This window comes from Homalodisca vitripennis, chromosome 1 (assembly GCF_021130785.1).
Source record: "Homalodisca vitripennis isolate AUS2020 chromosome 1, UT_GWSS_2.1, whole genome shotgun sequence".
Taxonomy (NCBI): Eukaryota; Metazoa; Arthropoda; class Insecta; order Hemiptera; family Cicadellidae; genus Homalodisca; species Homalodisca vitripennis.
In genome coordinates, this window is record NC_060207.1 from 54,928,698 (window position 1) to 54,943,547 (window position 14,850).

The 14,850-nt window shown below is 33.3% G+C and overlaps 1 protein-coding gene across 3 annotated transcripts in view; it reads left to right on the forward strand.

Moving 5' to 3' along the window:
* Positions 1 to 14,206, forward strand: part of LOC124361594 (deformed epidermal autoregulatory factor 1) — a 32,531-nt gene extending 18,325 nt beyond the window's left edge. For 2 of the 3 annotated variants that reach the window (XM_046815624.1, XM_046815625.1), the window contains exons 6-10: positions 2,113 to 2,251; positions 2,391 to 2,596; positions 5,401 to 5,564; positions 8,434 to 8,521; positions 10,391 to 14,206. In XM_046815624.1, the coding sequence (XP_046671580.1) occupies positions 2,113 to 2,251; positions 2,391 to 2,596; positions 5,401 to 5,564; positions 8,434 to 8,521; positions 10,391 to 10,579 (786 nt within the window). In that variant the 3' untranslated portion in view covers positions 10,580 to 14,206. Of the gene's footprint in view, positions 1 to 2,097; positions 2,252 to 2,390; positions 2,597 to 5,400; positions 5,565 to 8,433; positions 8,522 to 10,390 lie in introns of all 3 variants that reach the window. The other variant, XM_046815623.1, reaches the window with a different exon arrangement.
* Positions 14,207 to 14,850: the final 644 nt, after the last annotated feature.

Consider the following 14,850-nt stretch of genomic DNA (forward strand, 5'->3'; position numbering starts at 1 on the left):
AGTTAATTTTTCGAGAAGAATTATAGGCAAGTTTAAAATGTACTGCTTTACTTAAAAATTAATTTAAAATAAAGCTGCTCAATAAGTTTCAGCACTCACCATTCATTATAAAACAAAGGAAATATTAAAAAATAACTGCTATATTTAGTGGCCAGTGGTGCTGGCCTTATGAACTATGGACGCATTTTATCTTGTGAAAAAAATCTCAGCTGGACATAACGAGCTGAGATAACATTATGGCAAAAATTCATCCGCCCTTCCGACAAAATGGTGGCAGCCTTCAATTAAGCAAAATTATAAATATTGGCAGATGAATTGTCTGTTTAAATCTTGGGAGTCGAAACTAATTCTAAAAAGTTTTTCTGACTATTGTAGAATCCAGGAGATGACATCTGCCTTTACCTCATCATCGGAAGTGTAATCATTGCCCTTGAGGCTCTCTTGAATAGAAATTCATATCACAAGATTGGAGAAGTAAGAAAAATGTGGAATCAAAGACTCATCAGTAGTGTGAAAATTGTGCCGACAAGCACTGTCATGTCGTCAACGAGAAAATATTACTAGCGCATATATATAAAAAATAGACCTTGTCATAAATGGCCTTTAAAGGACAATTAATTTCAGCAGGAGTAACTTTTTCACCAATTAAAAAATTGATAACACACTTCCTCTGGACTTCTAAAAGATTAGTGTGTACCACCGTATGGTGCAGGGCGTCGTGAATAAGTTAATTAAATCTCCTGCTGTGAAATGCGATCATTCAAATGCAAGAACAGGAAACCAGTTGATAACATCACGAAATCTGTTAAATTTATGTTGATAATTTAGAGATGGAATGTTTAGAAAGTGGTGGAGTGTTTACAATAATGTAATGAAGGTTGCACAAATGAAGGTGTGAGACATGGACTTTTCTTATTATGTGTATGAAATGGTAACCTAACACTAACACTCTGTAAGGCTGAGAACTTGGACATTCAGTATACAAGCCCTTCATTGATATTATTTCTTTATCTGTATTATTTTTTGTCTCTTTGTGCATTAACCCTATAAATGCTGGTGATATTCACCTGCAGTGCTACGGTTTTAGGAGTTTTACAAGCTTATGTTAAAAGTAAATAATACTTACTTACTGCCGTGGCTCCTGGTACCCAAGGTGGTACTTTGCCTCGCCAACACACTGCCTCCAGATCTCTCTATCCATTGCCTCTTCCTCCCTTCTTCCCAGTTTTCTTATGTCTCTTCTGATCTGGTCTCGCCATCTCAACTTGGGCCTTCCTGGTGGTCTTCTGCCCTCCGGATTGTTTACAAGGACGTTCTTGACTAAGGAGTTGTCCTCCTTCCTTAGTAAATGGCCAGCCCATCTCATTCTCATCTCAAAAGTAAATAATAAGTACATAAATATTAACAGAGTGCAACATATATATTGTTTTCTGCTAAAACCACTCAAAAAATGAAAATAACAGTTACAATTACTTACCATAGCTGTATGCTAATAAAAAGTTAATATATTTGTTGTAAACAAATTTTTTACCTTAACACAGCATAGTACTGTACTAAACTCTCAAATAAAAATCCAAAATGTACAAAATAGTGTCAAATTTACTACAAATGAAAAAATATATCCAATTTGCAAATTTAATTTTTAGAAAAAAAAAACGCAGGACCAAAATATGTGTTCTTTTTGCCCACCAAAAAGCCATAAAAATCTGGTAGATTCAAATTATTACTTCATCAGATGAGTTTTATAGTAACTAAATAGAGTCCTTGTTGGTATTTTACATATTGCTGACCTGTATTATAATTTAAAAAGCTAAAAATATTAAGTTATCGACAACAGCAAAATAACTCATGTAAAGAGTAACTCACATAATAAATAACGATTCCAGCTGCAAAGCTAAAATCATTTGTAGTGACAGTATTTAGGTAAAAACACAGATGGCATGTGTATAAGTTAATAGTGCTGTTTTCTTAGTTTATTACCCTATAATTGTGGTGAAATGTTGTCTTTATTTTTCTTTGGTCAGTTGTTGGCTATGCACTGAATGAATTTGCAATGCTGTTTTTCTGTGTAATGTAGATAGGATTATTCCTATCAAGATGATGATGTTGCAGACCGGGCCAGTGAGACTGTTTACACCTTACAAGAGACGGAAACGGAAGGACACTTTGGATGGTGAAGGAGGGCTGCCGAGAAAACTCAAGCCTCACGCTGGAGACAGTAATGGAGAGGAGAGCTGCGATTCAACTGGAGGTATTACTTTGTCGTATGTTTCAGTAGAAATGTAATGTAAGTGACAATTAATTCTCGTAAGAGATAAATGAATCTGTGCTCTTTTGATTAGAGACTGGTAGTATTATCTGTAGGATTTTACTAAACAACTGTTTTTCAGAGATCCTGGGCATCAAGGAGTCGTGGAACTCGGCACAGTTTGTGACGGAGGCTATGGTGAGTGAAGTGGACGGCAGTCCTCCAGCCTCGACTGTGGCTACCAGCTCTGTGACTGCTGCCACAGCCACTACCTCACCCAGTAACACCACACACACCGAGTTCGTCCCCACTTCCTCAGTTGCTGATCTTTTTAAAAAACTAGATGAGGTGCGGTTAATATAAAACATTTATTTTGTAAAAAGTATTATTGCTTCATGATCTATATAGTCAATGCCTAGAGCTAAATTAACATTAGTATTAAAAAGTCTTGAGATTCTTGAATCTTAGGAACTTGTTCAACAATGTTTGAAAATAGATTTGATTTTTTGGTCTCAAGGATCAATTTTGAGATACAATTCTGGTTAAAAAAAAATTAAATGTATTACAAGAAAATTCACTGGATTTCAATTTTTACTTCTATTTGCTTCAGTTTTTGACTATGTTCTGTATTTTTATGTTAAAGTAGTTGCAAAGCTGATTACTTGTCAGCAGTACAGTATCTTGTTTTGCACATTAGATTTATGATTTTTTGTAAATGCAATCAATTTTAACTGTGATCTAAAAATAAATATAAAAAAACCAAAGATATACATATAATTGTTGTTAATTTTTTTAAATTTTACCTCCCTTTTCTAAGAATGTATCACAAAAGATTAAAGAGGATTTAATATTTTTTTTTATTTTAATTGATCTCACCCTTTTGGGATGCAGTCCCTAAAATTTATAATGTGCAAAAAAATTGGCTTTATTGACCTAGTATTATTTTCAAATTTCAATTTTCCTCTTTTTTGCAACTGTTCCAACGTAAGCAGTGGGAGGGGCCCAAATCACACTTTACAGGGTGGGTGAAAAGTCCATACCCTCTACTTGTTAAATGAAAAAGAGTTGGAGAGTCGATCCTCTGGCTCTAAGTCGTGGGAGCAACCACTTGTTAGCATTCTCAGATAAGTTTCCTGAGTTACAGACCCATAAACAAAAAAGGGCCAAACCAATGTTTACCTATCACAACTTTCTAAATCATCACATGTAGTGAATTGACCTCAATTTCCTCTTAAAAGTGTGGATTTTCTTTTGCCCAAAAATAGATGTTTCGATTATGGGTGCTTCAGTAAACTGTACATTCATTAGAGAACGAGATGTTACATTTATTTGTTTCTGTACGAAAGTGCTGGAGCATCAATCGACATGCTTTGACATGTTTCTCCAAATCACTTAATTCATTAAATGATACCCGACAGTAGCATTTTATTTTTATGCCCTTTCGAACATGATCTCTCTTTGTCAACCTTGGAATGTTCAACTCAGCTGAACATGATTTCATTAGAGATAGCTGCGCTGAATTGACTCCACAGCAGCACAAGTCGATATGAGTGCTTGGCCTCCCGCCACGTGACCCTAGCAAGAACACTTCCTGTTTTTCGATTTTATGACAGTCTCCCAAAATGCACAAAAAGTCATTCATTAGTTCATTCTTAGTTTTTCTACTTCATAAACTCAAACACACGCCACTAGATACTCCTGAATAGTTACCACAGTTGTATTTACTATTGTTCACTCTAAGACTTGACAGACTGTGCAGCTTGACCTTGGCTGTAACTGTCGACGTCCCCCCACCCCACCTTTAATCGGCCTAACATTTCTGCCCTTCACCAATATTAAGGCCGGTATCGACAGTGCGAGGCTGCTCGCTGCGAATGCCTCGTCGCGAATGCTCGGCTTTGCCTCGGACTGTGGATACCGGGGTTGCTCGCTATGAGGCGTTCGCGTTGCACAATGTGAGGCGAGCCGTGTGCTTGTCGGTTTTAGAGCAGTGCTCAAAGGTGCCTCGCTCCGAGCTGCGCGTCAAGTGGATACATGCGCTGTCTGCCTCGCACCGTACAAGACACAATTCTGCACTGCAAACCAACAAACCTGCACAACGAAACTGTCATCATGGATAATAATGAAATGATCAGACAATTAGGCTCTAGCAATGTAATAAAATGTTCAAAATCTTGTTTGGACATTCGCAAGAAATTTGGCACGTCTTCTTCGAACCTCACGTCTTCTAGGAGTCTGTTCCCATATTCGAACCGATTTCGATAAATCTTTTGACCCACCTTCGGGGTTTACATCGCTTTTCCTGTTGTTTTTTTCCTAATAATCGTCGCCATCACAATAAAATCAGCGGCAGCAACCTGCGCATTTCTAGAAAAAATAAACATATTGTCCTGACTGTCTTCACTACGAATGCGGGTGGTTCGCGTGCTCGCAGTGAGCATTCGTGGTTACAAACTAGCTGCTAGCTGAAGAGCTCACCCTGAGGCAGATGGCACGAGGCATTCGCAGCGAGCAGCCTCGCACTGTCGATACCGGCCTTTACTCTCAACCACCACTTGATACTTACAAAACTTGTGATTCGCTGGAAAATGCTTACATCAGTGAGTATGGAGTTTTCGCCCAGTCTGTATTTATGTATAGTATATTTATTATTACACTGAAAATATGGATGTTTTTAGACACTTATAGTGTAACATTGTGCTTAGTTAATACTGCGATACTGATATTTAATATAATCAGACGAGGTGCTATAGACATAAAGTTCAGTCACAATATGTAACATGGGAAACAGCCAGCTCTCATGTGGCCTGCAAGTTGTTTCTTTTTTTTAATTTCCAGTCTTTTGATATCAGATTCTTTTGTTACAACCTTTCTTACAACTTGCAACTATAATAACATGTTTTCTGATCACAGTCAGTGTGTTAAAAAGATGCTTTTATATCGGTATATAAGAGCAGATTACCTTTTACAGTGTACTCATAAAAAATTTAATTTATAAATTTGTTTACCCAAAAACGTTGTTTTTTAACACCAAAGTTTTTGTTAGATATATATGTTTGTTGCTAATTTTGTCAACAATATCATGTGATCGGAGTGTAAATTTCAGTTTTTAGAGAGAGCCTCTCTGTAATATGTGTCTGTGTCACCCCTAGATTGCCACACGGCTGGTGAAGACATCATATACACTGAGAAGAACCCTGGAGGAGACCAAGGATCAGTGGAGGGTAGAGAAGGAACAATTGAAGGAGCAAGCCAAGAGAGATAAGGAGCAGGCAGTGTTGGCAGCTCGAGTGGAGGCACAAGTAGCATGTTCCAGGTAGTACAACCATGTCAAATCAAATCAAATCAAATCATTTTTATTGCGAAGACAATATTTTACAATTGCATAGCGTCAATTTATTATATTCTAAAATTTTACACATACAAACCTCAACATTCTCATTTAGACATACAGTATTATAATTAACTTCTTTTATTTCTTGCCAATGTAACCCACTTTATAACCAGGGAGTTGTCATTCCAATTAAGGTGTTTCCCAGTCAAATTCCAAAAACTCAGTAAGTATTATAAAATGCTTCTCACACCAAAATGTGTTTAAGGTGAGTTAAAAATGTCTTCAGAGTTGGGGCATTTTTTTATTGAGTTTGTCAGTCTGTTGAGAAAATTAATACCTGCCTACGAGGGCAAGTGTTCATAAACTACATTCTGTGTCATCCCGTACGGTAGTTATCTATACCTCATGTCTCGTGCATGTGTATGTCTTGGCCTCTGGATAAGGCGTATTTGAACATACAAAACAAAGTTGTTTCCAAAATGTAGAGACAGGGCAGAGTCAACAGCTGCAATTCCTTGAAAGCTAGCCTGCAAGACTCTAAAATTAATTTTTGCGATGATTCGAATAACTTTTTTTTGGCGTATGAAAGCTCTCTGATACTGATAGTTCGCACAAGTCCCCCAGAGTACCAAACCATAGGACAGATCAAGCTGTAATATAATCAGTACCTGACTCTGGCAGTATTTTGCTAAAGACCTCAGAACAAATATTCCTGAGGAAAATTTGGCGCAAACGTGATCACTGTGCTCATTCCAAGTCAACCCTCGATCAAGGTGTATTTCTAGGATTTTTGAAGAGCAGACTTCTTCCAGTGTGGAGTCAGATAAAAAAACTGCAGGCCGACACTGGTTTTCTCAGCATACAAAAAAAATTCAAAACATTGGACTTTGATGGATTTGCTGTGAGATTGAGGCTGTTGAAGTATTGGACACAGTTTTTAGTGTTAACAAAAGCCTGTTGTTCCAAAACTTGGCTTGATATTTTGCTGAAAGAGAGTTGTATCATCAGTATACTGCACAAGTTTTCTGTACAGAAGTGATGATCCTATGTCCTTGACATAAAGCAGGAAAAGCACCGGACTAATTATGGATGCCTGAAGGGCACCCTAATTCAGTTTTACTGGTTTGGACAATTGATTTGAAATTTGGCCAACTTGGGATCTGTGGTTTAAAAATGAGCTAATTCATTCAAGGTGTACGCCGTGAAACTCAAGTTTGTCGAGCAGTGTCTTGTGGTCAACGTAGTCAAATGCTTTGGACAGGTTTAGAAACATATTCATCGTGTGGTTCCTATTTTCTAGCCCCTCTGCAATCATAACAACAAGACTAACCACTGTGTTGGTTGTCGATTTCCCCTTTTTGAAACCGAACTGTTCATTTGAGAGCTGATTGTGTCTGTCCAGAAAGTAAAGCATTCTTATAAGAAAATGCTTTTCTCTTTTTCAAAGATTTTGCTCAATACGGGCAAAATCAAGACAGGCTGGTAATTGTTGATAGACGATGGGTCATCTTTTTTAAAGTTGGAATGACTTTTGCAATATTCAGGAGAGAGGGGAAAACTTCTGTTTGGAATGAAGTATTTATTAATTGAGTTAATGTACTCAATAAGTGCTTAAAGCAACTTTTTATAAGCCATGTTGACATAAAATTTAAATCGTTTGATTTTTTGGCAGGGAGCTGTTGAATAATTGGTTTAATCTCATCCTCACCAACACCATAGATGCTGCATGCAACACCATAAAATTTCAGTTTAAAACATTTGATTCATTATACTATAATAATATTTCCCAGGGACTGTATTGCTACAGTAAAATTTATGCACTTTTTCTGCAGTATACCAATTAGGTTTATTAATATTTTTGTATATTTTTGTAATAAAATAATCCTTCCTGCTCAGTCGGAAGAAGTAAAAGTTAAAACACAGGGACACTTTTTTTTGCTTCAAATTGAGTTTTCCAATCAATTTTGCTCAGAAAATATATGATATTCAATTGATATCTCATTTTCTGATTTTTGTGGACTTGTACCCTTTTGCGTGGCACCTCCTCAATTAAATTATTTAGTTATTAGTTATTTAATCAAACTATTTTTATAAGATTATAAAATATAACATAATTTGAACCTAACATGTTATTGTGCTAATCAGTTACAACAATACCAGTAACAGTTATTGTTAGACGACAGTTAAATAATTTATATATTTTTCTAAACAGCTGGTTCCAACACTGTGCAGTGAAATGGTTTACCAACCATCTGAATAGTAGAGTAAAAATATCCTTTAACCATTACTAAAAATGGGTCTTTGTATTAAAAATTGTGACTCGAACCTCTTATTTGCTTGTCTAGAAAAATGTTTCATTATAATTTTAAAAAGTAGACAAAATTTCATGTAAAAAATCGTTTCATTATTAGTTCTTATAAGAGCTTTGACAGTTTGAAAAATGTTGACAAAAAACTGTTTTTTGAGTGCAGTGAGTGATCGATACGACCAATAATTAACTTAACTGTATTAATTTGTTGGTCTCGTTATTACACACAACTTTGTCCATTTAATATTTTCTGTATCTCTTATAGTTTCCAAGATCCAGTCAGTATGCATAAAATTTGGAATACCCGGTATAACGCTGGTTATGGAAACAATAACTGTCCCAAACAAGTTAAAAATTGGTACAAAACTTGACCTATTGAATGCCTTGACTAAGTTTGTTTGTCACCTTGGTATGAAAATTCTGCTCATGAAAGCCATCAATCTTTTTAAAAACTCACAACTACGTTATTTATGAACCTTGAGAAAACTATATTGAAGGGGATCAAAGAAAGAAACATGATTAAAATTTGTGATTTTTTTGTAGAGCTGTATTTGACTCGACTGTCCATGTAGTAGACCCTGTCAACACATTGGGACTGCAACCAACTTCTGACTCTAATGATTCCAAAAAGGTAAATAAATGTTTATTTTTGTGTGTGTTATTCTCTGTTTGTTTTCAAAGTAATTTATTTTAGATGAGTAACTCTATTGTGGAGGTCTAAAATATGTTTTGTTGGCTCCAAGACTTTGATTTTTCAAGCACTTTTTTAGAAAGTGCTAAAATGATTGCTATATCTTAGAAAGAGAACTCAGTGTAATATTCAAGCATATTAAAAGATTTCTTTCTTTCGCTTTTAAATGAGTCATTACTATTAATTACAGGGTAGCTATCCAACCGGGAAAACCAGATATAACCTAGGAATTTCCCTGTAGAACCAGGAAAACTCAACAATACATTTTCTGTCTTTGAGCATATATATTTTTCAAAGCTCTAAAGTTTTCCTCGTTTTTAATTGGTTTACAATTTTGAAATTCACCATAATCTTTATGGCTCCTAAGATCAATATTTTGTATACCTCACAAAGTAATAGTATCTATTATTAGAGATATTCTTTTCATATTATTTTCGGTTGAATTATTTTTGTCTATTCAGATTTATCAATTGGTTTTATTTGGCTGACCATTACTTTTAAAGTTAGCCACACTTACCCATGAATCGTCATGATAATGTGAGTTTGCATTTTTTTCAAACTTCTAATGCTTTCTTCCAGTTACAAAGACCTTCATCAACAAGTTGGTCAGTATGTTGAGCATTACTCTTACCCACTTCTTTTTTTGGTAAAAGCATACAAGATACGCAATATGCAGAGACTTCAATTCCTGAATACAAAAGCCAAGAATATTTCTTCAGCCCAAAAAAAGCTACGCAGCTGGTGATACGCTGCACGGCCTTGACGTTTTTGTTGCTAGGTTATTATGTAGGCTAGTTGTTTATAATTGATTGTTATGATGTGAAATGAGCGATCCTCGTTGTTCAAATTATATATCTGAACTATTGGATGATGAAAATATTAGTTTTGGTGATGAAAGTAACACATCTGCAAATAAAGTGCATGCTGATATTTCTCAGTCAGATAGTCTGGATGAGTAAAAAGCAGTGGAATGTGAGTTTGGTTGTGAAAATTGATAGTGACAGTGAAAACAATTCATTATTATCTATATTCCTCTTGTCTGAAGAATTCATCAAACACCACTATTGATATGCACACTGCCAAAAAAGTAGTACATAATATGCATTTTTACCAAAATAATTTTGTGTTGTAAGTAAGTGTACATTGTTCACTACAAAACTGTGTATATTTTGTACATTTATATCTTACCATCTCAAGTCATGTGAAAGTTATATAGAAACATAGAAAACAAAAAATTTACATAACACATTTTTCAATTTATGTACAAATAAAAAAAACAATACTCTAGTAAGTGCATATTTGTATTTTTTTCACCTGGTTTCTAACAAAAAAGTTATATATAACACTTACAATAGCATTAAGCACATATTTTTTAAAATATCTGTATAATATGCTGTGCAAAGGCAAAAACAAGTGTATCATACTGAGAGTTTCTTATTATCAGTTGGAGGGTTAGAAATGTAGCATAAACATTTCATAGCACACTGAATCAGAGACCATGTGCAACACTATTGAAGGGTTAACATTTAAATTTGAATTCAAGACGAAATAACTTATACATTAAAAAAATGTAAAAGATTTTTGAATTCCTATTTAGCCTGGAAAGAGTTAAATTAGAATTGAACATGACCTGTATTACATTTAGAGTTTTACTCCGTCCTTATGGACCAAATCTTTTGAAAGAAGAATCACCAGTTGCATGAAAAATTAGTTTTTAAAGTGTAATGTGGATGTACAGGATCGCCATTGTATAAGTTAGACTATAAAAGTAGAAGAACCCAGCTTATACAAGTGTACACTGTGTTTCAGTGTGCCAATTGTAACAGAGATGCGTTTGCCGAGTGTTCTCTCTGCCGCCGCACGCCTTACTGCTCGACGTTCTGTCAGCGTAAGGATTGGGCCAGCCACCAGGTAGAGTGTGTGCAGACCGCCAGCGACCAGGGTTCTATCATGCTTATCGTAGAGAGCACAGACCAGGTCTTGCCGCAACCAGAGTAGACTGTTGTTATTAGTAATTTATTTATTCCTATTTCAGTTGGGCAGGAAAATTGTGAAAATTGTTAAGTGAGGACGGCCAACTAAACCAAATTCCAAGTACCTGATACATTTCTAGCCATGGACAAGTGGAATAAGAGATTCATTTTCCGTTCTCTGATAACTTTGGTTAGTTGTGGAACATTTTAAGTTGACAATGTGACATAATGAATCAATCACAAAGACTGTTGCAATGCTACAAGCTGCTTATGACACATTAAAAATCAGCAGAGCAGAATCGTCTAAAGATTAATTCAGTATTATTTAGCTCCATACTTGGGGTTGCTACATTTTCATCATTAGATTAATTGATTACTATGTTGCATTACTAATGTTGATAACATTCCATTTCCACTCCATTTATTTTTACTTCTTCCTGTTAATTCGCAAAACAAATTATTCAATAATTTTAGAGTACACAAAAAAGACTAGATGCATTGGCTACAAAATAAAGTAAATTTGAATTATTTTGTATTTGGTTTTGGTTAATATTCAGTGTTTATCATTAAGTTATGGGAGTGTGGTTGCAATACATATAAATTCATCATTATATTATGTAGTGTAGTCACTTGTTCCAAAAGGGTTTCACATAGCAAATCTTGATTGTTCAAAGCTGAAAGTATTCTTGAAGTTTAAAATAAAAATAAAAATTTGTAAACAAATTTTTAATCCTGCCCAGCTATAATTCTTATAATTAGACATCTAGTGGTGTATCTATAAAATAATTGAAGTGGTGCTCGCATAATATATTTTTGTGAACTTGTTTTGATTATAGAGAGTTTATAACTTTTTTATTTATCTTCTAACTTACTGGTTTGAAATAATAACCCTATAATATTTCATAAAGAATTCATTTTTTTATTATTAATGATGTGATGTTTAAGAGTATGACATTTTTATTTATTGCGAAAATTAACTTTTGTTCAACTTTGTAGATGCGTAATTTGAAAGAATAACAAACAGGATTTTGGAAATTTTCCATTATACATTACAAAAATATATAACACTACGTTCTCCACCCTCTTCCTCAGTTGTCACAAAGTTAAGGATACACTAAATTTGTTTAAACAATCCAAGTGTGACAATGAACGTTTATATTTTTGAGTTAGATGGAGGTGAGTTAATCACCATACTTTAATTTTTTTTATAATCAAACACTTGATGGTAAATCGACAGCTGATGAATGAGTTTAGCTAAGCTTCCTAAGCTATATTTTGTCTGGTAGTGTTCGACTACAACATATTATGACATCATTAAATAAGTATGTTGTAATCAGAATGTTAAAAAATTATCAAAGTTAACAGAAAAGTTATGTTTAATGTTCATAATTTTTATTTAAATTCCAATGACACATTTAGTTAAAACCTTAAAATACCTAAGGGCATGATAAGATACACAAGGTTTTACTCTATAAAAGTGGTAAGGTTTACGTCAAGTTCTAAAAAAATTCCATTGACACTCTGATACTAAAAAACTCATGTGTATTCTTAGCCTTATAGTATAGACATAGAATAGTGTAGTATTATTGAAACTACTATTTTGGGATTAAACAAAATTAACCCATTGACTGACTACCAATTAAAACTCCAATATTTTTACCCTCAGTACCAAATTAATTTTTCATTTTGCAATAAAAATCTTATGTGCGTGTTTAGGGTCAATTAAAAATATGAAACAACCATATAACATGATGAAATTATATATATTATTATCTTATATTTTAAATATTTAGTTGCTTAGCAATGATTATATTTATATCAGATCTACTTCTAAAAATAAAATTATGTGGATAATAAGCTTGCCTTGGCCGTTCTCAAGTTAGAAGGTTAGGTCATTTTACATATTAAAATTTCTTTGTCGCTACTTTCACTAAAGATTTCCTCATCAAAGTTGTGTATGTACTTTCATTGAGTATGTTCTCCACAAAATTACTAAAACTCTCAGAAAAAAAACTATATCATTTACTGTGACGTCATTTGAGACAGAAACTAATTAAAACAAATTATCAACGGATAAACAAAAAAAATGTTATGATATAATAGTATAAACAAATGCTGAAATAATCGCTATCGGAATATTTTTCGACTCAAAAACTAACTGTAATGTGCATTGCCAATATACGTCATTGGTAGCCAATGGGGGTTAAACGTCTGTAGTACTTTCAGTAAAAATCTAATTTGCTCTCAAGATGAAATTAATACTTATTTCTCTCTATGTGCATTGCCAATATACGTCATTGGTAGCCAATGGGGGTTAAACGTCTGTAGTACTTTCAGTAAAAATCTAATTTGCTCTCAAGATGAAATTAATACTTATTTCTCTCTAGATTAATGAATATTTTAAGAAATTCATTTGTATTTTAATGTATAATATGTAAATAGTTATTATACAATTGCTAATAATGGTTTATTTATAAGTATTCAATTCTATTTAAAACTTGTTACTAAATTTATTTAGACCTATCTATCTCTTTATTAATAGTAAACTGTATACACTCTGTCCTGCATATAGGTCTAGACTACTGTTAATATTATTTTAAGAAGTATTAAAAGAAACCTGTTTTATATAGACAAATTAGGAGAATTAACAATTTTGTGATTGCAACAAATTGAATGTAAGATAAAACAAGCTTCTTCTTATTTTATTCCTCTTCTTCACTATTTGGTGGACCTTAAACTTTTACAAGTAAAATGTTTTGTAATAATAATCATAATTAATCTTCAATCATCAGTTCAATGATTTACAATTGGAAATAAATATCCTCTCATCTCTCAATTCACCCTTTAACTTACTCATTATTTAGCTTATTAGTGAATAACTGAAAAATGTAACCAGATTTCCAAATAAACAAGGATTTTCAAAAATTACATTCTTTTTATACATATACACACAAATACAAATATACTTCAAAGAATTTAATACAAAATTATTTAAATTGATTAATTAGTTGTTATATTTGTCAATCAAATTATGACTAGTTTAAATCAAAACAAGTATATGTATGAAAAGAAATATGTAATTACTGAAATATCTGATCTGATACCATATTTTACCATTATCTTAATAGTATTTAAGTTACAGCTGTTCAAATCTTGGCATTCTTTTTCAGAGTGCTCTATACGTATAGCCTAGCTTAAAAACTGTATGATATAAATAAAAGTTTTGTTTTATATGTTGCCTATTAGTCAATATTACATATCACAAATGAAAAAATTTCATTTTTAAGACATTGATCAAATAAAAAAATCCCACCATTAATAGAATAAAGAGTAGGATTTTCTAAATTTTTTTAAGTATGTAGTCACATGGAGTCTGTTACGGTTTAACCATTTCATTTGTCTTGATGATGCATTCATTGGTACTTAAATTGCTAAAGGTCCACTGTAATGAGGAATAAAGAATTAATTCTCTACAACACATCACTTTGCACTATTGTTATGTCTATAATATATTTTTTCATAATACTTTGTCTGTTTTATACAAGTATTCCCAGGTTGTATTATTATTATTTAATATAGAGTTACCATAAACTCCCTGTGTTATTTCCCACCCTACTGTAATTGTGTACAATAAACTTTGTGTTTAATATGATTTGGTTTACACTACTAATTTACCCCCATCCCACACCTCAGCATCAGTAAGAAAACACTAATCATTAATTAACCATTTTACTGTATACATAATATTGTAGTCTAGGTTTCCAAATAGAACAAGTTCTACTTATAGACTAATTAAAGAGGTTTAAATTGGACATATGTTGGAACCAACTCACAGAGAGCTGGATTTTCCCTCTTGTGAGAGGTGTAGTTTCCCAAAAGTCTCCAATTCTCTCTGTTGTGCTTTCCTCCTACCACAAGAATTTGAACATCAATATACAGGACTCAACTGTAACACCTAAAGTAGTAAAGAAAACTCTAATAAACATTTTTATTTTGTTTGTCTAAAATATGTCTACAAACTCCTAGTTTTGTGGTAATTTGCAGTGATAAAACAAATTGTAGTTTCAGTGGTAATTTTTTAAACAAAAACCCTCTGCAAATATTAATGGAGATGAATGTTGAAATTATGCTTCAAATATAAGTTGTAACACCGCACCATCCACTGAGCAAATAGCTTATTCAACATCATGTGATTGAAACAAATATGGAAAAGTGAATTTTAACTTGTTGCTAGGCTATTAAGATGTCTAGTCATAGTCATCAATCTTTACATGTTCGTTAAGAACAGTAATTGCA